This window comes from Thrips palmi, unplaced genomic scaffold (genome assembly GCF_012932325.1).
Source record: "Thrips palmi isolate BJ-2018 unplaced genomic scaffold, TpBJ-2018v1 HiC_scaffold_8, whole genome shotgun sequence".
Taxonomy (NCBI): domain Eukaryota; kingdom Metazoa; phylum Arthropoda; class Insecta; order Thysanoptera; family Thripidae; genus Thrips; species Thrips palmi.
Window position 1 is genome coordinate 1,304,731 of NW_023144635.1, and position 22,369 is coordinate 1,327,099.

General features: G+C 48.5%; 4 protein-coding genes across 4 annotated transcripts in view; 3 read left to right on the forward strand and 1 right to left on the reverse strand.

Annotated features, from left to right (window-relative positions):
• LOC117653674 (agrin-like) overlaps positions 1 to 1,757 on the forward strand; it is a 178,431-nt gene extending 176,674 nt beyond the window's left edge. Inside the window, exons 22-23 of the mRNA XM_034399497.1 lie at positions 19 to 166; positions 243 to 1,757. Of these exons, the coding sequence (XP_034255388.1) occupies positions 19 to 166; positions 243 to 472 (378 nt within the window). The 3' untranslated portion in view covers positions 473 to 1,757. The remainder of the gene's footprint in view (positions 1 to 18; positions 167 to 242) is intronic.
• Positions 1,758 to 2,698: 941 nt separating this feature from the next.
• Positions 2,699 to 5,224, forward strand: LOC117653010 (ADP,ATP carrier protein 2-like). Its single transcript, XM_034398341.1, has 4 exons — positions 2,699 to 3,010; positions 3,137 to 3,398; positions 3,533 to 3,767; positions 4,380 to 5,224. Exons 1-4 carry the CDS (start codon positions 2,845 to 2,847, stop codon positions 4,623 to 4,625), a joined length of 909 nt encoding a protein of 302 aa, XP_034254232.1. The 5' UTR covers positions 2,699 to 2,844; the 3' UTR covers positions 4,626 to 5,224.
• A 615-nt stretch (positions 5,225 to 5,839) lies between these two features.
• On the reverse strand, positions 5,840 to 13,026 carry LOC117653008 (valine--tRNA ligase). The gene is made up of 19 exons (XM_034398339.1): positions 12,689 to 13,026; positions 12,162 to 12,335; positions 11,944 to 12,071; positions 11,692 to 11,856; positions 11,409 to 11,610; positions 11,017 to 11,305; positions 10,806 to 10,930; positions 10,569 to 10,714; positions 10,360 to 10,476; positions 10,178 to 10,268; positions 8,628 to 8,926; positions 8,433 to 8,541; positions 8,202 to 8,349; positions 7,971 to 8,107; positions 7,164 to 7,319; positions 6,873 to 7,076; positions 6,681 to 6,795; positions 6,426 to 6,589; positions 5,840 to 6,336 (listed from the first exon to the last, which is right to left on the reverse strand). Exons 1-19 carry the CDS (start codon positions 12,857 to 12,859, stop codon positions 6,121 to 6,123), a joined length of 3,156 nt encoding a protein of 1,051 aa, XP_034254230.1. The 5' UTR covers positions 12,860 to 13,026; the 3' UTR covers positions 5,840 to 6,120.
• Positions 13,027 to 13,303: 277 nt separating this feature from the next.
• On the forward strand, positions 13,304 to 17,653 carry LOC117653009 (nucleolar protein 14 homolog). Its single transcript, XM_034398340.1, has 15 exons — positions 13,304 to 13,624; positions 13,794 to 13,943; positions 14,043 to 14,184; positions 14,263 to 14,558; positions 14,650 to 14,807; positions 14,891 to 15,288; positions 15,369 to 15,491; positions 15,587 to 15,780; positions 15,877 to 16,029; positions 16,121 to 16,285; positions 16,370 to 16,569; positions 16,645 to 16,837; positions 16,933 to 17,081; positions 17,168 to 17,326; positions 17,424 to 17,653. Exons 1-15 carry the CDS (start codon positions 13,442 to 13,444, stop codon positions 17,512 to 17,514), a joined length of 2,754 nt encoding a protein of 917 aa, XP_034254231.1. The 5' UTR covers positions 13,304 to 13,441; the 3' UTR covers positions 17,515 to 17,653.
• The last annotated feature ends 4,716 nt before the right edge of the window (positions 17,654 to 22,369 follow it).

The following is a 22,369-nucleotide window of genomic DNA, read 5'->3' on the forward strand; positions in this document are numbered from 1 at the left end:
TCCACTGTGATCCTTCAGGTCCACGTCAGTGACGGCCGGTGGCACACCTTGCACGTGTTCCGGCGGAAGCGGATGGGGCAGATCCGCGTGGACAACGAGGCCCCCGTCAGGGGCTTCTCGGACCCACGTGCCACGCTGCTCAACACGGGGCCCGGGCTGTGGCTCGGTGAGTACCAATCAGCAGCTGTTTTCCAATTTTTTGACACCGCCAAACGAATGAGACTGACTGCTGCTCTCCACAGGGGGAAGTCCGGCCCTGCCGCCGGGGCTGCCCGCGGCGTACTACCAGGGCTTCCACGGCTGTGTGCGCTCCGCGGTGGCGGACCGTGCCACGCTGGACCTGGCCAGCGCCACCCGGCCGCACCACCGCCAGCACCACCCGCACCACGCCACCCCCGCCCCCGCAGCCGCCCCCGGGACGGCCCCCGGAGGCGGCCTGGAGTTCTGCCACCACAGCGCCGAGCTGCCCTAAGACTGCATCGCCCCACCCCACCGAACCCCTTGCAACGCCCAACGCCTGCTTCCTGGCCCGCGGCTCAAGCCGGGCCTGCCCCCATGGTTGGACTGGACAACAAGGACAATAATTTATGTATGTGTGAGTGAGTGTGTGTGAGCGCGTGTGTGTGTCAGAGCGTGTGTGGCGGACTGATGACTGTGTGTAAATAGTGTTGAATGGAACTTTGGGCTCGAAAGTCGAGGCCAATGCTCGATGCGAGAGCCACCGGAACCGAAATGAACGTGGAGAGATCAATAGTTTTTATAGGTTTGTATTTTTATTGTAATTAAATTTGTAAGTATTGTATGTATGTATTGTATGTATGTATGTACGAATGTTGCGAATGTACATAAACCTGTGTAAGTATTTCAAATTTTTGTATCTATGTATCTATGTACAGAGCCGAGTGTAGGAGATCTTTTTCTACAATGACATAAATTGCCATCCATGACTGCTTTTTTTTCCTGTTTTTGTTTTTCTTAGTCAAACCTGAAATGATTCTAAAGTATAGGATCTTCATATCAGCAGAACTCCATAACATTACTTTAGGCCCCCTTCCTTTATGATAGTTGCTTTCAACAACTTACTAGAAGCTCATGGAAAAATTGAGCGATTTGTGAATTTTTTTGTTTGAAAGAAACCAAGCGCACACTGGGCCGAGTGCGTTGTTACAGGAAGTTCTACTGGAATAGGTGTTGTTTTGTTTGTGGTACAACAATGAGTTGGAGTGTCGTACAGACGACCACCAATTGCTCTGTTTGCAGAGAGTGTTGTGCTGTGCATCGCCAAATTATATAGATTGTATTGGCCTGATTCCGCCCAGAATAGAAATCATTTCTTAGTGAAAGTTATCCTTCATTGAAAGGCCAAGTTCAAAACTTGTGTTGTTTTTTAATTGTTGATCCTTTAATTATATTAACAAATTATGTAGAAAAAGTTTATAATTTTTAACAAAATATTGATGAAAGCAGTCAAACTAACAGTCGATTAATTCAGGAAAATTGCTGGTACTCCTTGTCTAAGACTGCTATTTTAAAGTCGTGCTCGGCGCATTATTGTTCTCTGTAAGTCCTGGACACTCAGTGTCCCAGAATTCTAGCTAAACATGCGAAAAATAACTGATTTTTTACGAATCTAGTGCATTTATTGTGTCCAAAGAAAAAAACTGTACTGCCCGGTATGTACCGATTTCATTTCATACACAGCATGCAGTTCTGACTGCCAAATATTAGCAAAATAAATAAAACTGCCTTTTCTTAAACAGTGTGCTCTTTCTTATTTTCCTTTTCCGAAACATGCCGAACACCACAAAGAAAGGGAAGTGCCACAGGCGTCACGGCCGCGCCTCAGAAATAGTCCCAGGGACTCGGCGCTCCGAACCGGCAAGCGGCCTGATAGCTGATAACGGTCGTGGAGGCCGCCAAGTTCGGGTTACTCGGCCCGGCGCGTGCATAGGCCGCAGGCGTTGGGGTCAACGGCGACGAAACGGTCTATTCTTGGCAGGAAGCCGAAGCCGGCGAGGACGTGCTGCACCTCGCCGCGGCCTCGGCAGCTTGGGCGCATTGCGCGGCGGACAGGCAGCCCGTCACAGGCCCGCCGTGGCCTGCAGCCCCGACGACAGTCCGCGACAGTCGCCCCCAAAAGTGGCGCCCGGGTCGGCGGCGGCACGGCGTGCAATGGCCGGCGCACGCGCGCCACCCGTGCGCCGGGTCGTGGCCGCGGCGCTTCCCCCGGGGCACAGTGGGCCAGAAGACCGGTGGAGGCGGCCAAAACTCTAGACGCGTTTTGAGCCCCAGAGTCGCTAAATGGGACTCGAGCCGATCGTGTGACCCCGACCCCACCAATGGATTGCTCTCCGAACGAGGAATCCATTGGTGGGGTCACACGTTCCATTCGAGTCCTGTTTAGCGACTCTGGAGCACAAAACGCGTCTAGAGTTTTGGCCGCCTCCACCTGTCTTCGGGCCCACTGTGCGGGGCCGGCGGCCTCGGCGTCGAGGGAAACCACCCCAGGTTCCACGCAAGGTCGCCTTGACGCGCACCCTCCGCCTGTACCAGTGCACTGCCACAATCGCTCGCTCGCGTCGTGCCAAAGTTTGCGCCAGCTGTTAAGACCTCTGCTCGGGGGAGGGGGAGGCAAACATGCACCGGGGAGGGGGGTGGGGAGTACGGTGAAGTGGCCTGCGACAAGCTCGCGCCTGCTTCGCCCTCTATTCATCTGAAGCAGTCGGGACCGGCGGTCGCCTTGCTCCCCTTTCTGCCCAACGCCCACTACCCCGGCCCACCCCAACCAACTCCCTCCCCTACGGTCCCGACGGTCCCACCCTAGCGGTGCCCCCAGCTCCAGCCATGGATTTCGCCCTCGCTGACCCCATGTCCTTCGCCAAGGACTTCCTCGCCGGCGGCGTGTCCGCGGCCGTGTCCAAGACCACCGTGGCGCCCATCGAGCGCGTCAAGCTGCTGCTGCAGGTCCAGCACATCTCCAAGCAGATCCCCCCCGAGCAGCGCTACAAGGGTAAGGGCTGGACGCCGGAGTCCCCGCCGCCGTGAGGCGCTCGGTGCCGCGTGCCGCGTGCGAGTGCCGTGACGAGGACGGTCTCCGTGACCTCCAGAGTGACCCTCTTCTCCTCCCTTCCTGCAGGCATGGTCGACTGCTTCGTCCGCATCCCCAAGGAACAAGGCTTCGCCAGCTACTGGCGCGGTAACCTCGCCAACGTCATCCGGTACTTCCCCACCCAGGCCCTCAACTTCGCCTTCAAGGACAAGTACAAGCAGATCTTCCTCGGCGGCGTCGACAAGAACACCCAGTTCGCCCGTTATTTTATCGGCAACCTGGCCTCCGGTGGCTTGGCTGGCGCATCCTCTCTCTGTGTTGTCTACCCCCTCGACTTCGCCCGAACCAGGTAAGCGAATGTCAACATTTGCGGATAGGACGCGCGCCTGGAAATGGACAGGACGCCGTTGCTCGACAGAATAAATAAATATGAGCCTCGCGATTTGGGTACCTCATCTACGGCCTCCCCTCCCCCTGCAACAGGTTGGCCGCCGACGTCGCCAAGCCCGGCGCCGGTCGCGAGTTCAATGGCATGGGTGACTGCATCAAGAAGATCATGAAGGCGGACGGAATCAAGGGCCTGTACCAGGGCTTCGGCGTGTCCGTCCAGGGCATCATCATCTACCGCGCCGCCTACTTCGGCTTCTTCGACACCGCCAAGGGCATGCTGCCCGACCCCAAGAAGACCCCGCTCGTCATCTCCTGGGCCATCGCACAGGTAAGGAGAACTGGGAAGGGGGCGCAGGCTAGGGACGACGACGAAGTGGGGGCCCCAGGGGCACTGGGGCAATGCATCGCACCGGACAATGACTTTTCCCGTGACGCCAGTTCAGTGCTGGTCCGGGGAAGAGGTTGTGTGCACGGGGTTGCCTGCCTTCCGGCGCAGGCTCAAAACATTCCAGTTGTTTTTGCCAGAAAAAGACAGTTCAAGGCCGAGATGGTGCCCGAATAGTGTCAGGAGTCTTGAGGGAGTGCTCCAGTACAACATGCTCAAATTTGGACCATTTTAAATATTTTGTCAAAAACGTTAAAAAACCATGATGTATAGGCTTAGCTTTTTTTCGACGAAAATGGTCGACCACCTCCGATTCGTCTGAAATTCATACGGAACGTTACTATGGGTCTAAGAAACAGATGCCCGGTGCCCAATGGTCTTTGACACATTTTATTCGGTGTTAAAATGGCTTTTTCCGTGACGCTAGTTGGGTTCTGGTGCGGTCAAGAGGCAGTGGACGATGGGTTGCCTACGTTTCCGGCGCATGAGGGGAACTCTTTTTCCTCTTCGTGAGTTTGACGCCGAACCGCCCTGAACTGTTTCCACGTGTTGCAGGCCGTCACCACCGTGGCCGGCATCGTCTCCTACCCCTTCGACACCGTGCGGCGGCGCATGATGATGCAGTCCGGCCGCTCCAAGGCCGACATCCTCTACAAGGGCACCATGCACTGCTGGGCCACCATCGCCAAGCAGGAGGGCACCGGCGCCTTCTTCAAGGGCGCCTTCTCCAACGTGCTGCGCGGCACAGGCGGCGCCTTCGTGCTCGTCCTCTACGACGAGCTCAAGGCCATGCTGGGCTAGACGCATCGTCCGACCCACCCTGGCCCCGGCCCCCACCGTCCTGTGATAACCAAAAGACCACCGCCGAGGATTTCCGCGCTGTTCGACCGCGCCACCGCCAAGCCTACCCAGACCGCGACCTCCTCCACCCACCCCGTCCCCAAGGTCCCCAAGGTCCGCAAGGTCCCCATGCAGGAGGAAGGACGAGTAGTCGCGAACATCGCGAGCCAGCCAACCCGCCACTTCTTCCTCCTCCTCCCTGGCTGGCGTAGGTTTGCACGTGCAGCACATAGTGGCATGCCAGTGGCAGTGGCTGCTCCCCTCGAGGCCGCTGACATGGCGGCCGCGGCCTGGTGCCGCTCGCAGTCTCGCACTCGCGGGCCGGACCAGACCAGGACGCCGTCGAAGCATGCGAAGCAATGCGAAGCATGGGCCGCGATCAACGACGCCCCGCCCGGAGGCAACCAAGACTCGCATCTCTGTTTCCACGCAGTCGGGTCCGATCGAAACCATGAACTCAATCACTAAACTGTGTGCGTGTATGTATGAACAACGATCAAAGAATCTGAATATTGTGGAAATTCTTATGATCAAAATATAACAAAACTCCAATATGAAAAGGCCTGTTTTGATTTCCCGACTGAAAGAAAGCACAGTTACAGTGAAAAAAGTTTATTACTTTGTTGTAGCCATAAACAAAAACATTAGAAACTCCAAAACCCCAAAGGGAAAAATACTGAAAAACTACTCTAAAAGAAAAGAAACTCATTGACGCCTTCTATACATAAATAAATTAGAATTCAGTACATAAATTAATCAGATTGTCATCTTTGGGGAAAGGAGAAAAACAATACAACAAGATGGTAATACACATTTTAAAAATATGATAACAGAGCACACACAGAACAAAACATGTGCATTGTGATCTGAAAAGGAACCCTGAAAATTGTTTTGGCATGCAATAGTGCGTAATATAAAAGATCACAATGTTGCTCTCCCACACCATACATGATAAGATATCTTCTACAAACTGAATAAAACTAAAATCACATTCACAATTGAGAAGCAAAATGCACATTGAGCAACAAGAGGCAGCATTCTTGTAACATGGCCTCCATACACAACAATTTTTTTTTCAGGGAGAAACTTTGATAAGAATTTCAATGCAATTGGTCACTGGCGTAATTATTGTGGTGATAAAAACCATAGCAAAAATAACTTTTAGGTACAGTCTGTTTCATCTTAAAAGTTATCTTTATTCTTTGTCAAATATGAACAAATAGACTTCAATTAACTAATAAACAGTTGTCATTTTAAGGTAACAGTGTTTAAGTAGAAATAAATATCATAACAAATTAAAGACTTAATGCTTGGAATACATAAATAATTAGTAACTCTCATTTAGATGGCTATGGCATAAATAAAGCTACACTTTTCTGTTATTTTTGTTGCATTTGTTTTCCCTAACATCCCTTGCAAATGATGCCGAATGCAGAGGTACACATTAGGAATAAAATTACATGGTAGATAACTGCTTCATAGCCGCGGTCAAGCGTTCTATTTCACCTTTGCTCTGATTTAACTTCTCAGAGTTAGCTTGACGAACTTCTGCAGGAACCTTAACTTCATAATCAGGAGCCACCATTGCTTGTTCCAGCTTGGTCACTTGCTGAGAGAGTGTTTCTTGTTTCTTCTGAAGCTTTTCCGTCTCCTTTGCTGGATCAATAAGACCCTGAGAGAAAAGTCACACAGTAAGAAACACCCGATATATTCAGCTTAGCCATATGAATCAGAAACAAACATATTCTACAAAATACTGACCTTGAGAAGAAGGTGGACCTCACACTTATCAGATGCTGTGAAAATAGCACATCCAGGAGGCGGTGCTGTCATCAATACAGAGCTGCAGTTACTTAAAGTGGCAATGACATCACAATATTTGCTGAGAGACTTCTCCAGGTTGGCATCAGAACACCGCAAAAAGGCTGGAGAAAAAGAAAAACAGGAAAGACATTGCAAATAATCCATCTCAGGGACTCTCATCTCAGGAAACAATTGAAATATTATTTTAAATACCTTCAGTTTTAGTTTTGTTGAGAAGAGAGTAGTCAGACCGAGCAGAACGGATAAGATGTACAATTTTCTGCATAAATTCAACTTCAGACTCAATGGCGGTATTTCTCCAAGGATACTGAAAAGGATGATGATCATTGTTATAATTGTATCTTTGAGATGTGACACACGCAAAATCAAAAATTCATTTCTTACCTGTTCAATATCAGGGTATGGAGCCACACAAATGCTGGGAACCTCGTTTGCCACTTTGGGCAGTCTCTGGAAGAGCTCTTCAGTGATGAATGGCATGAAAGGAGACAATAGTCGAAGGCCGGAGTGGAGGACAAAGTGAAGGGTGTTTTGTGCCGCTTTCTTCTTTGCTTCATCACTACTTTGGAAGACAGGCTTGAGATATTCCTAGAGGACATTGGAATGAAATTTGAAATACTGTACTTCCATTGGAGCACAATTGAAAATAATATAGGGCAAACAAAATATACGCACCAGGTACACATCACAAAGGTCGTAAAGCCACAAGTTGTAACAAGCTGAGGTAGCAACTGGAAATTCATAACTTTCAAAGGCTTTGTTGCAGCTTTCCACAGCTGCTGCAACTCGGCTCAACATCCACAGGTCCATGGGTGACTCTTTGCCAGTTTTCTGTAGACAAAAATTAAGACAAATATATTCAGTATGCACTAAATAAGAACTTCAAAATCATGCACTTTCTCAATATAAGGTTGAAGCATCAATTCAAAAAGCAAGAGCAAACAAGGAGGCAAACCATCAATTGGGATTCAACACATTACTACAAAGGGAGATCAAACCTACACAAAAACAAAAATCTTTCACAACTTACAAAAAGAAACCTTAAAAAAAAACTCAAACAAAATTTGAACACACAGACACTATTATGTTCAAACAGATTTAAAATAATTCTAGAAAACAGGCTCATGCAGTGTTGAAGCACCTTCAACCCACCTGACATGAGTTTATAGAACTAGGAGCACCTCCACCACAACCGCCGCCACCACCACCACCATAAAAGAAACCTGGACCCTTCCAGCTTCTCCTTTCACTTGCGCTAAAACTGAGAATATGGCACTTCCACCGATTGAGGTGAACAAAGTCCTCGTCCACAACTTTATCGCTTAGAATTGCTAAAACATTGGAATCATCCTCTGTTGGCATAAAGCCATTGATATAACTACGTGATGAAAGGTGCTCATTTAAAGATGAAAAGTTTAGATCTTCACTTGCTGGAATCTTAGGAGGAGGGCTATCACAATTGTTATTATTCTGTAAACTTACAGCAATCATCTCAGCATGAGAGATAGGAACAAAGCCGTCTCCAAGGTATGTCATTGCAAACTTGGTAGCATTCCAGATTTTGTTACAGAAGAATCGGTAACCTTGTACACGAAGGATGTCTAAGTTAATGTCACGACCTGAGAACAAGACAAATGTTTCAATTAATTATGTTCATGTGCAGTATTTAATAAGTCACCTCACCTTTCTTGAGTAAAATATCCTGTAACTTACCTTGTGACATGTAGGAGCAGAGAGCAAAACGTAGAGCATCGGTACCACATTCAGGAATACCAGTGGGGAAATCTTGCTTCTGACCTTGCTTGGCACGTTCAATTTCCTTCTCATCTAAGTTGCTATCAAGCAGTTGCAAGTGTAATTTCTAGAAACAGACATAAGCAACCACATAGTATGGGTTCATAACAATCTAACAATACATAGATTGTGCCAACAAGAATCACTTACCTCAAGCTCAATTCCACAGATCACATCAATGGGATCAATCACATTGCCAAGAGACTTGCTCATTTTCCTACCATGAGCATCACGGACCATAGGATGCAAGTACACCTCCCTAGAGAGTCAAACATTTTAAGAGGAAACCTCATAAACTAAAAACAATTTTACTGTGGACATCCAACAACCAACAAAATACATTACCTGAATGGTAATTTTCCCAGCAACCTTTGACCCATAAACACCATCCTGGCAACCCAGAAGAACAGGATGTCATGACCTGTCTCAAGGAGCGATCCAGGATAGAATACGCGTAAGTCCTCTGTGTTGTCTGGCCAGCCAAAGATAGAGAATGGGAACAGAGCGGAAGAAAACCAAGTGTCCAGTACATCACTGTCCTGACGAAGCTTTATTTTGGATGCTTCGATGTTGAACTTCTTGGCAGCCTTGGCTCTTGCCTCCTCTTCAGTACGCCCACTGACCCAATACTCATTATCAATTTCCTGCAAAAATCAAAAGCATAAATAAGAAATTGAAAAAAAGTAAAATAAACAAAAGAAGAGGACAAAAAAACGCTTAAATAACACAGGTGTAAATGGGATCAGGATTTTCTGATCATTTACCCATTTTTCTGATAAAATTTGGGATTTTCTGATCATTGGCGTACTATCAGAAAAATTGGCATCAGAATTGCAAGAATTTCTGATAACTGTGAAATGATCAGAGAAAAAGTCTGATCGCTAATTATTGATCAGGGAAAATTTCTGATCCGAAAAGTGATCAGACAGTGATCAGAACAGAGTCATCAGAAAACATAGACATTCTGATAACATGCAAAACTATCAGAAAATCGTGATGTCTCAAAAATCTAGATGCCTGTAAAACAGAAAGTTTTCGGAATTTTGGTTTCAAATTTGGTGAGCGGTATGTTCGCGACATTTGGCTAGGGCATTTTCAAGGTCATGAAATTTAGACCATATCTTCTGGCATTTTGAGAGCTGATGGCGAGCTAGCGTGAAACGGATTGCAGAATTGGATCGGACTCAGTTTTGACCCCCTAGAGCCGTTTGCCTCATCTCCGTACTTTCATGACCGTGAAAATATCCTGAGTCAGATATCGTTACATTTCTGATAATACAATTTCTGATTCTACTCCAGTGGTGATCAGACCCGAGGTGATCAGAGCCACGCTGATCAGAAACGTGATCAGGAATCAGGAAAAAAAAACATCAGAAAAGGTGTTCGAAAAAGCATCAGGTTTTTTCCTGATCAATTTTCTGATCCAGAAAGTGATCAGCGCTAGGTGATCAGAAAATCCTGATCCCATTTACACCTGTGAATAAATTGGAACCAATACTAAGTGTAAGCATCTACCAGACAACAAAACACTCTCTAGATTGAAGCTAAGTAAAAACAGCATAACTGAAGTAAATACATAAAAAATCCTAAGAAAAACATCTTAGAAATGTGTTGTGATAAATATAATACAAGCATTAAAACTGAGAAATCAATTTACAGAAACAGCACTCTATAAGACTTTGGATATGCTTGAGATGGATGAAACCCTCTCTTTTACCTCGGAGCCAGGCTTTGGCCCATCATCATCATTACTAGGCCCTTTCCTGCTTCGTTTACGCTTTTTGCGCTGCATGTAACAGGTCACACCAAATATAGTTAAAGACAGGAATAACTATTAATTTAGCACTATGAATAAACCCTATCTTTTTCACTGTGAACAAAAAAGGGGTACTTACACTGCCTTGCTTGAATGAGGAATCATCAACCGTCACGAAGTAAGCCGGAATTCTGTGTCCCCACCACAACTGACGTGACAAGCACCAATCCCTGCAAAACATTTAATGAATTGGAGCTTTTATGGACCTAGCACCAATGTAAAGAAATTTTGGGGTAGTGTGACATGATTTGAAATAATTACCTTATACCTTCCATCCAATGGAACCAAATCTTGTTTTGTTGCTCAGGAATGATTTTCAACTCCCCTGAATTCACAACATCAATAGCTTTCTTTGCCATATCATCACACTTCAGATACCTGCAAACCACCAAACAAATTTCAAATCAAGGACAGTTTTTTGAAGGCTGACGACTGTGATCACCATTTCTTGCTTCCTATAGCATCATTACCATTGTGGCTTGATGAGAGGCTCAACAACATCTTTCGAACGGCTGCAAATCGGCACCACCATGGGGTTATCAACAGTATCTTTGTAGAGACTAAGTTCTTTCAATTTCGCTACAACTGCTTTTCGAGCTTCAAAGCGTTTCATTCCCTAGAGAACAAGTACAGGTGAGGATAAAATAATTAATCGGGTAAAAAAAAAAAAAATCACAAATTCCATTTAGTCTATTTAACATAAATACCTTGAACTCCCCACAGTCTCCAGTGATATTGCCATCCTCATCAATGATGTTGATGAATGGCAGATTGTGTCTCTTTCCAATTTCATAATCATTGTGATCATGAGCAGGGGTAATCTTCACAGCACCTACAGATTTGGAACAGTTAAAAATTCAGTCAATACCAAAACTAGCACAAAATGCTGATCTGATCAGGTATGAGAGCATTACACACCTGTGCCAAATTCACGGTCCACATAAGTATCACAGATAATGGGAATTTTGCGGTCACAGAAGGGGTGAGAGATCATTTTGCCATGAAGATGTTTGTATCTTGGATCCTCTGGGTGAACAGCAACGGCAGTGTCACCGAGCATTGTTTCCACTCGAGTAGTGGCCACAATGATCTCATCTGACGAATCTTCCACTTTGTATGCAAATGAAACAATCACACCAAACTCTACTTTATCCTTGTAGCCAGGGATGGAAAGGAAAGTTCTACCAGGAAGTTCAGTTTTGTCCACCTTTACATAATGCAAATAAATCAAACAGAAAATAAGACACCAGATAAGTATAATAAGGTCAATTATCTTAAAAAAAGATAATTTAGTGTTGCAGATAACACACCTCAATGTCCGAAATGGCGCTCTTAAGAGAGCAGGACCAATTTACAAGACGGTTGCTTCGGTAAATATCACCAGCATCATGAAGAACGACAAATGCCTCGGTGACAGCTCTTACTAACTTAGGGTCCATGGTAAAACAGGCACGATCCCAATCGAAAGAGGAGCCCAAGCTTTTTAGCTGCTCATAAATTCTGTTACCCTTCCTAGATGAAGAAAACAGTGTAAGTACAGTAAATTGGACATACAGCATCAATTCTGTTACTGAAAGGAGGACAAACACATACTCATTCTTCCACTCCCAAACTTTTTCGATGAACTTCTCACGTCCAATATCATGCCTGTTTTTCTTTTCTTCCCTCCAAAGCTTTTTCTCAACCACAACTTGAGTAGCAATACCAGCATGGTCACATCCTGGGTTCCACAAAGTGGTACGACCTTTCATGCGGTGCCTAGAAGAAATCAAACTCTGTTTTATCCATGTCACTGAGCCATTACTTGTAACAAGGTGTTATTGACTTGAGGCAACATATTCTCACCATCGAGTGATTGCATCTTGGACAGCGTTAGTAAGTGCATGACCCAAATGAAGAGAACCAGTTACATTTGGAGGAGGAATGACCATCACAAACTTTCCCTTGGGATTTTCTTCAGATATGGATTTTCGCTGCAATAACAAAAATGCATATAGAGTTGCAAGAGTATTTTAATCAGTAATCGGCACAAATTGTATAAATCATAATGCTGGTTAACTTACTCCATATTCGGGCTTGAAAAATCCTTGCTTCTCCCACCAGCTGTACCATGCTGCTTCCACGTACTTTGGGCTGTAAGAGTCTGGCATGGGTATGTTGACATCCTTCTTCTCCCCGGGGGCAGTTGCAGCGGTGTATACGGCAGCCTCTTTAACCTCCTTCTTCTTCTCCTTTTTCTGTAACGAGGGAAGTAAAACAACTCAATATTTGTCTACCTGAAGCAACACATTTTTATTAACAATGAGGAGAATGAACGAATTCTCACTGACACTTTTGAAAGAGACAACAAAACCTCAAATGACCTGACATTGTGTATTCTTGAATGAAACAACCACAAATACGGTTACGAAAATGTGTGTTACATACATTTCGAGCGTATACCGTACAAACCATACAACAGTCCATCCATGACTTCACTGTCACATCACCATCACCATGACCTGATGCAACATTCCATAACCTTTCATACGTCAGGTAGCGCGCGGGCAACAAATCACAACGATTGATAGTACAGCCGTGTGAAACTCACCTCTTTTTTCTCCTCGTTTGGCTTGACAGCAGCTAATTTGTCCTGCTTTTGCTTCAGCTTCTCAAGTTTTGCTAATTTTTGAGCTTCCTTCGCCAGCTGTTTGGCTGACTTCTCCGGGACAGCTCCGTCAACCGGCTGAGCGGCCGGCGCGTCCGCTTCCTTGGCACTCATTTTCACAAAGTTTTAGAGTTAAAGTCTTCTTTTCAAGCGAGCGTTTCAATGCAGACCTGTGTTGATGCAAACTATTGATTAACTCCCGGTATTCGGTACTGCGCGACGATAACCCACCACGCTGCACCGATGCGTCGGCTGCAAGGGATTCGGCCTCAGTGATTATAGATCGACGTTCAGGATACAGAGGTGGTGCGAGAGCAGTATGAGAAGTTTACGAATGACTCAGTTGAGGCAAATTTTGCTCTGATATATTTTTTCAAACAGATATTTAGGAATGAAAAAAATAAAGATGAAGAAACTTGATCTGACTTGATGGTTTGGATTGCAAATTGCTGAAGAACTGAAAGAAAGAGAAAGAAATCCTAAAGAAAACAAATATATGACAATTTTAGCATAGTCTCACACAACGTGAACCAACTGCAATGCTGATCTATCCTTTCCTTTTTGTTTCTGTCCTTGTTCACCACATGCTTTGCCCAGAACGTCAACACGTTGTTGTGTTTGGTTAGGTGTTTCTTTAAATGAAAGTATAGTGTTATAAAGTTTATTGAAGTTTGTCGTTTAATTTACACTGAGGCAATGGGAAAGAATAAGAAGGGTCCCAAAAAGGGCCTATCAGATGCTCGGAAAAAAGCAGCACCCCCTAAAGCCTTGAATCCCTTTGAAATTCATGTGAACAGACAGAAGTTTGAGGTTTTAGGAAGGAAATTAAAAGCTGATCGAGGATTACCTGGTGTAGCACGTGCCAAAGCATTGAAAAAGGTACCCGTTTTGTGTATATATTTGATTCTAAGTTCTCTGGGACCTTGGAATTCAGGTTTCATTGGGTTGCAAGTTCGAAACGCTGAATATGATTTGGAATGTTCGCTTCTGGTTTTCCCCTCTGATTGTTTTGTTTGCTGATACTGTTGTAATCTTTTGTTTTCACTAGCGTAAAGCTACTCTCCTTCAAGAATATAAACTTAAAGACAAGAGCAACAAATTTCTTGACCGTCGTATAGGGGAAAGCAATTCTGGTATGACCGCCGAAGATAAGATGACTGCCAGGTTTACAGCGGAGCGAATGAGGTCGCAGAGCAGGGTGAGTGATGGCACCATCTATTTGGAAGCCCTACGAAAGATTATTTTCACTAGTTATTGTTTGTCATCCCATTTTACAATTTTATTTTTCTGTTTCTAGAAAGCCATGTACAACCTTGCTGATGATGAAGTTCTGACTCACAGAGGTCAAACTCTCAATGAAATTGAAAAGTTTGATGATCCCAGAAGCGACGATGAAGATGATGAAAATGATTCATTTCAGCCAAGTGGAAATCTTGATGGTAATGCCTTACCAAACACATTCTTCAACATTATTTGAATTATACTGTGTTGTTTACCTTTTTGGGGTATGGTTTCAGCTAAATTTGTGCGAGAAGCTCACTTTGGTGGGGGACTTTTGTCTCGTGTGAGTGAGGATGGGGCAGATAGCAGGAAAGATTTGATCGACAAACTTATATCAGAATCAAAGAAACGAAAAGCAGAGCAACAAAAAACAAAGGAACAAACACTAGATTTGACAGAGAAATTAGATTCAACTTGGAAAGACCTGTTACCTGTTATGACCTCTGCAGCAAAGGCATCAGAAGTTGAAAAACCAAAGCCTGATTCCTACGATACATTAATGAGGGAGTTGAAATTTGAGGCTCGAGGAAAGGTATGAATCTTTTAAAGTCTGCGGTCTCCTGCTATAGCTAAAGATGTTTTTTAATAATAATAATAACCATAATAATAATAATGTTTTTCAGCCATCTGATAAACTTAAAACTGTTGATGAAGTGGCACGAGAAGAGAAAGAGAAGTTAGAAGAATTAGAGGCTGCACGACTTCGACGTATGCAGGGCATTACTGAGCCATCAGAAAATGCAGCACGTAACCATCGTAGTGCTGATGACCTGGATGATAAGTATGTGATATATTTTTGACTTCTAGAAGTCAGTTTACTGTTTTCATCTATCAGCATATGTTAAGAACAAATTATTATTTCAGCTTTGCAATGGATCTTGATGAAGATGAAAATGAGAATGATTCTGATGAAAATGATACAGATGAGAAGAAAGGTTCAGAAATGGATGATGAGGGCTTGGAAAATAATGGCAGTGATGAAGATGAAGAGGGTGAAGGGGGAAGTGATGATGATGAAAGTGGTGATGATGAAGATGATTTGGAAGATCTTAAATATGACTCTAGTGATGAAGAAAATGCCAAAGATAACATTTCTCTAGCAGATGAAGATGGTGATGATGGTAATGACAGTGATGAAGTCACCGATGATGATGACGATGATGATGACAGTGATGAAGTCATTGAGCCTAAGGGAAAAAAGCAAAAATCACTCTTTCATATTGGATCTGTTACTGACAAGAAAGGCATGGAATCTAAACAAAGTAAGTGTCAGGAACATTATTTTCTTTTATTCCATAAAATTTTTGACTAGTGTTATATAATTTTCTTTGTCTCTTCCCAGGTCCTAGTACTTCTAACGGGGCAAGTTATAAGGTTGACAAGGCTGAAGCTATAAGAGAGGACTTAAGGAAACGTAAAAAATTAATGGAGGCTGCAAGGAAAGAGTTACCTTACACATTTGAAGGTATTATTTCCCTGTTTTCTTTACACCTAATATCATCCATTAAATTATTAATTCATAATGTTGTTAGTTATTCATAAATTTATTTCTTCTCTCAGTTCCAAGTGCATATGAAGAGCTTCGGATAGCTTTAGCAGGACGTTCGCCTGATTTTCAAGGTGTAATTGTTGAAAGAATGATCAAGTGTACACACCCTAGTTTGGGAAGTGGAAATAAAGAAAAATTGGCTCATCTGTTCACACTTCTCATGCAACATTTGCATGACGCTGGTGCGGCTGATGAAGATGAAAATGTATGTTTTGCTTTTCATTTGTTGGATTTCTGTATGAATACTGTACCATCTCAATGAACTTTATTTGCTCATTTAACTTGATTTTTATCATCTTAGGTTTGCTGGGCAGTTTTGGACAGACTAGCACCGTCACTCTTTGATATAACTCAGTGGTGTCCTAATGAAATTGCTCAGTGTCTTAGGCATGTAATACAAGAGAAACAGCAAGAATATCGCAGCAGTAAGAAAAAGTTCCCAGGAGTAGAAACTGTAAGCTTGATTTTTCATTGAGCTTTCTTAAATGCTATTCTCTCCTATGATTATTTATGCAGAGTACTAATGTGACTGATCTTTTCCCCAGATGTTATATTTCAAGTTGATATCCCTCTTGTTTCCCACATCTGACTTCAGGCATCCTGTAGTTACACCTGCATTGGTTTTCATGGGTCAGATATTATCTAAGTGTCGATTGGAAACTCGCCAAGATGTGGCAAGAGGATTGTTACTAGTCTCACTTTTCCTTGAAGTATGTTATCATTAAATATGACAAACGAAACCAGGAAGCCAACAGTATAATATTGTCTAATTTGTGCTCTTTTTTATATTTCAGTACACATCCTTATCAAATCGTTTCTCCCCCGAATCTGTAAATTTCCTTCGAAATATACTATATCTGTGTTCTAAGTTCCCCTCCACCCTGAAGATTACCAGCAGAGCCAAGCTTCCTGAAGTCCGATGTATTCCTCCTCTCAGGCTTCTGCCTCAGCCCTCTCTGTCATTGCGGCCAGCAATGGATGACAAATCTTCCAAGTATGTTTGCACATCTTGCAGCTAATTCTATAGTAATTTTGTCATGTTTTGACCTTCCATTTTTCTCTTTTCCAGGACGTGTGACCCTGATGACAGATTAAAAGCAAGTGATTTAATTGGTAAAGCACCAGTAGATGATGAGTTTTGTTTAACCACATTACTTACTTCATTAAGAATGTTATCAGTGATGATATCGCAACTAACTTCTCAACCTGCCTGTAGACACATTTTTAGCCCCTTCACCCCTCTTCTAGAAAGTTTAATAGAGGTAAGAAAATATCTATGCGCGCATATGTTGTGTTTCTGATTACCTATTCCACACAATCAAAATTGTCTTATCTCTGATTTTCTATGTTGTTTTAGGAAAAGTGGGTTCCACAGAAAGTAAAGGAAGAAATCAAGAAGGTGCAGGAACTACTACTAGCAGTGAAGAATACAAGTCTCAAACTGATAGCAGCCGCTCCAAAACGGCCGACGCCGCTTAAGCTCTTTGAGCCAAAATTAGAGCATGTGTATGTGTCTTTCTTTTACTCTTGTTTCAAAACTGTGTTCTTCTTTAATGAACAATAATAACATAATTACCTTTAACTATCATTAGATATGCTGATGGGAAGCAGCGGCGTCCTATGTCAAAAGAGAAACAAGAAAGTCAGAAGCTTCTTCATCGTTACAAGAAAGAAAGAAAGGGTGCTCTACGAGAAATTCGCAAGGATCGTGATTTCCTGTCTAAGATTAGGATGAAGCAACAACTGAAAAGGTGAGATTTCTACGTATTTTCAAAAATTTCTGACTGCATGGTTTATTTTAATATGCATTTAGCTCGTTATTAAACAAAACGTTTTTCCAATTTTCAGTGATGTTGAACGTAAAGAAAAGGTCAAACGAATTTTCAGCGAAGCCTCTATCCAACAGGGTGAAATTCGGAAGTTCTCAAAGAAAAAGTGAAAAGCTAAATGGTTTTTCAAATGATATGAAATGTCTATGTTTTGTTAAAATGAAGTATATGACAAATCACATAGTGCCAAGCTGCATATTGTTAGACGTAATCAGTTTATTAATAAAAGAAAGAAAAGAGATACCAGCATCAGACGTACTTATTTGAAAATACTAGAGCCTCCGCAGGTGCAGCACAGCTGGCAGGGCTTTCCAGCCAGCCCAGGCCTTGGGGTCTGGCGGGCCTGCCGGGCCGAGGGCTGTTAGAACCACTGCCACTTACCTTGCCATATATAGATGGCGCACCCCTACCCTGACCCCCCACCCCCGTACCCCCCTCGGTCGTAAACCTGGGGATATTGCGCGTGCAGTGCGCGTAAAACCGCTGAGAATCTGCAGCTGCGGCGACGCCCGGCGCAGCGAAGCAGTGAAGCCACGGTGAAGCCGACGCCGTCGGGCTGGCTCGGGCTGGCTCGGCCTCGGACGGAGGAGGGCCCGTGACGTGACGGCGTGACTGCCAACCCCGCCGGGCCCGCCGCCTCGCCTCGCCTTGCCTCGCGTCGCCTCGCGTTGGCATTGGCAATCCAATGGGACTCAGGTAGACACGCTTGACGTCTACGTGACCGGGCTGGGTGGCGCGGCGCACAGGACGCACAGGGTGCCGCGCGGCGCCCCGGGAGTGAGAAAGGGACGCGTCGGAGCGACGGCGGGGTCGCAGCGCCCACCCTGGCCGGGAGTCGCACCACGTCGAAAACAATGGTTGGAATAGTTGCGCGAAAAGGGAGTCCGTCGGACGCCGTCAAACACCATACGCCAGCCGGCGGCTGTCTTCGGATTAGTCGAAGCCCCGTAGGCAGCTGTCTCAGCCGGGCTGCCTATACCATGACTTCGTAAGGCGCCTTAGCGCCTGGAGAGCAGGCAGCACGCAGGCAGCTCTGTCAGCCGGGCTGCCTACCCTGACTTCGTAAGGCGCCTTAGCGCCTGGAGAGCAGGCAGCACGCAGGCAGCTCTGTCAGCCGGGCTGCCTACCCTGACTTCGTAAGGCGCCTTAGCGCCTGGAGCACGCAGGCAGCTCTGTCAGCCGGGCTGCCTACCCTGACTTCGTAAGGCGCCTTGCCCTGGCCAATCAGGCGGGCATTTCAGCCGCTTTCCCCCACCCACAGGAAAAAGCTTTGTGTGAAATGTAGTCCTGTAGTAAGGGGCCATGGAGGATAGGTTGGACCGGCCCGCAGCATTTTCCCAGCGCAGGGACCGCCGAACTGCAGAAAGGAGCGGGCTGTGGTTGGTACTCGTGGACCGGCCCGCACGCTGCCGCGCTGCCGCACGAGACGCGGCGTCCCGGGGGAAGTCCCGGGGGGAAGTCCCCGATCTGACCTGACCAGGACCGCCAAGTGCACTCCGTGCTGCGAGGGCTGGGCTCGGCGCGACGCAGTTCTCTTTCTTCCCGGCGAGTCCCGCGGGAACAGCCGCGGCCTCCACGGCAGGTGTGTCGCCGACTCGCCGGCCGCGATTCTATATTCTTTTCGGTCCATGCCGCGCCACGCCGCTCTGTGTGTTTTTCTTGAATAAGGCGCCGCACTGCGCGAGGTTGGCCGCCCTGCCCCGCTGCGCTTTTCTCGTTTTTTTTGCTCTTTCACTCTCTCAAGTCCAACTCCCTTACGCCGCTTTCTTGCATAAGAAAGGAAACTGTGGGTTCTGGTCTTGTTCCGCTACCCTCCCGTTCTTCCCCTTCTTCTTCTTCCTTCTTCATTCTTCCTCTTCCTTTTTCTTCCTCTTCCTCCCCCGCTCCCCCACTACAGGGGCGGCCGACAGAAAAATTCTTCCACAGGCGGTGACTTTTTTCCCTTCCCCGTGAGCCGGGCTGCCTGGCCGCAGAAAAAGGAAGCAGCTCCTCTGCGAGCCTGCTGGGCCTGCTGCCTGCAGACTGGTTCCGAGAGTCGCCCACCGCCGCTCGGTCTCTCTCGCGCTCGTGCGGCGTCGCGCACAGGTGCGAGAGAGACAGTGCGACGAGGACGACGACTCTCGGAACCAGTCTGCTGCTCTGCTTGCGTTTTATGGCAAAGTAGGTGGGAGTGGCGGGCTGGGCCTTGGGCTGCGCCGCACAGTAGTTATGCTTCATTATGTCGATGTGGTGCCGCCGGCTTGCCGCGGCCCGTGGCTGCGGCCCTTGGCTTTGGCTGCGGCCGCCGAGTTTGACAAAAGTGCTTGGAGTCGAAACTGCGGCGTCCGCGCGTCCGCGCTCGCCTCGGGCCTTCCTTCCGTCCGGCCGCTCCGGTTCCGGCCGAGCCATTGTGGTGGCCAGGGCCGCGGCAGGGCCTGGCAGGGCCACACACCACCATAGCCTCGCCACCAGGCCCGCCAGGCCCGCCAGGCCCGCCGCCACAGTCATAGTCCCAGAGTATTATTTGCAGCCTCCAAAGATGTCCCGCCGGCATATTTTTTCCTCTTTTCCTCCTCTCGAAAGGATCTCTTTCTCCGCATTCCAGTGTGGTGCTGCCGCTGCCGCCGCTGCCCACGCCAAAAGGCCGGCCGTAGCTCAACGTCGGGGGAGTTCCAGAAAACTCGGAGCAGTAGTTGGCCGAGTCTAAATTATCCAAAGGAGATGGAGCGACCGTGGTGCATGTGAGGTCGCCGTCGTGTGAAACATGCCCGCCTCCACCCTTGCGTCCTGGGCCCTGGCCGAGGCGACCACCGTCGCAAACAGGTTGATGGTGTCGAAGGACGCGACGGGCGAGACGAGCGGGAGAGCCACTGCGAGGCGCGCGAGGCGAGTGGTGAAGTAGGGCGGGCCCACAGGGTCGGGGCGCGACAATTTACTCACGCCGCCCGGGCGACGCCACGGCCGCCACGGCGTGCACACCGATCCCGGTGATACCCAACAAACAGATGGAAATATCTTGCAATTTTATGCAGGCGGGGCCGCGGGGCCGGCGCCATGCCCGCGCGCAGGACCGGACTGTCAATTTACACAAGTAGCGCGGCGGGGCGGGGCGGGGCGAGGCGGCACAGAGCGGCGGACTTGGGCCAAGTTTGCTCCACCCGCCTGCCAGGCAGGCCCTGCCCTGCCCCGCCCTGCCCCGCCCCGCCCCGCCCCGCCCGCCCCGCCCCGCCCCGCCCCGCCCCGCCCCGCCCCGCCCCGCCCCGCCGCGCCCCGCCGCCCCGCCCTTGCCCGCCCGCCGGCTGCGACTGGAGTCCAGAGACGGTGGAGACTACTTTGCTTCTGGCTGCGCCGGGCTGCGCCTTTGGCTCGTTGATGGAAAATACTTGATCCAGCAGCGCCGCCCCTGCGCCCCTGCGCCCCTGCATTCCACGCGCAAACTGTTAAGATTGGAAGTCACGACGCACAAGAAAAACAAATAACGGAACCCTGAGGGAGAGGGGGGGGGGCGTCTGAAATGAAGAAGAAGAAGGAGAAGAAGCAGCAGGATGCATGGCTGAACCAGGAAGACGACCCGAGGGGCAGCGGCCGCTGGCGGTACGGACGTACGGACGGCGCGGAGTGCAGCGAGGCGAGGAGGATCCGGCCGAACAACACGTCCGTCTAGGGTTCGCCAGGGAGCACACGAGTTGGGATATGGCCGGTACGTGGGGAGAGAGGGGAGGGGGAGGGGGGAGGTCAGGGGCAAACAGAGGCGGCAATGTCGGAGCCGCTGGAGTGTGTACTGGAGGAAGGTGCACGGTGGTGTCTCGGCGGCGTGGCCGAGGCGCCGAGGCGCCGGGGCGAGGCGTGTGTGGAAGATGGCGGCGGCGGCGCGCTGACGTCACGAGTCGGGCGGGGACGCCGGGACGTCACCTACACGGCGATATAAGGGCCCTGTGGGGACCGCTTTACGGGGCGAGGGCTGGGTGGGCTGGGGAGGGGGGTGGGAGGTCGCCCGCCACGCCGCTCACGCCGCCGGCCTTTTTTGTGCGTTTCTTCCAGCCAGCAGCAGCGCGACAGAGACAGCAGCGGCGGGGCCGGCAGCGCGAGGTCTGGGGGATGGCCCGGATGGCCCGGATGGCCGCCATGCCTGGCCACGCGGCTGGCCACGCCGCCATGGCCGGGTCATCAGCGTGGCCGGGCCATGGCAGGGCGGAGGGCGGCTGCCGCGGTGGGCCCTGGCTGGCTGGGCCGCGGGCTGCGAGGACCGAGCGCCACAGCTGCACACTGAGAGTCCCTTTCGTCGCTCTGTCTCTCTCGCACCTGGCTGGAACGCCCCATGAGTGCGAGAGAGACAGAGCGACGAAAGGGACTCTCGGAATCAGCCAGCTGCTGATAGATGGCTATTTGAGGATTGTTATTAACGACGTGGACTGGCTGCTCGTCGGCCTCGTCGGCCTCGTCGGCTCGTTACCCGGCCGGGCCGCTCAGCGCGCCAAGCCGATGCCGACAGCGGGTTTAAATGGAAAACAGAATCAAGCTGAGGGTCATGTTGATGCCCTCAGCGGAAAAACAAAGTTTACCACTGTAAAAGGAAAAGACAGGAGGAGGCGGTGCGGGCGTCGGGCGTTTTGCGGCGAGGCGGCGCAGTGCCTGCTGGAGGTGCGGCGTGGAAGGAGAGGAGAGAAAGAAAATTAGAAACGGGAGGAGAGGGCGGCGGGGAGGCGGCGGCGCCACCGTGGAGCAGACTCCACTCCTCGAGCACCAATTTCCTGCCGGCAACTGCCAAATCCTGGATAAATTGGCGTCCATAGCCCGGCCTCGGCTTGCCTGGCCGTAATCTCAGGCCTCATCGACGACCGCTGCCGCCCCCGCCCCGCCCCCGCCCCGCCCCCGCCCCGCCCCCGGACCCGGAGAGGCGGCGGGTTGAGTCCGCCGCACCACCTTGGCGGGGGTCTTGGCGTCCTCGCCCTCCCTCATGCGCGTTTGTTTCCTCACCCAGTGTCG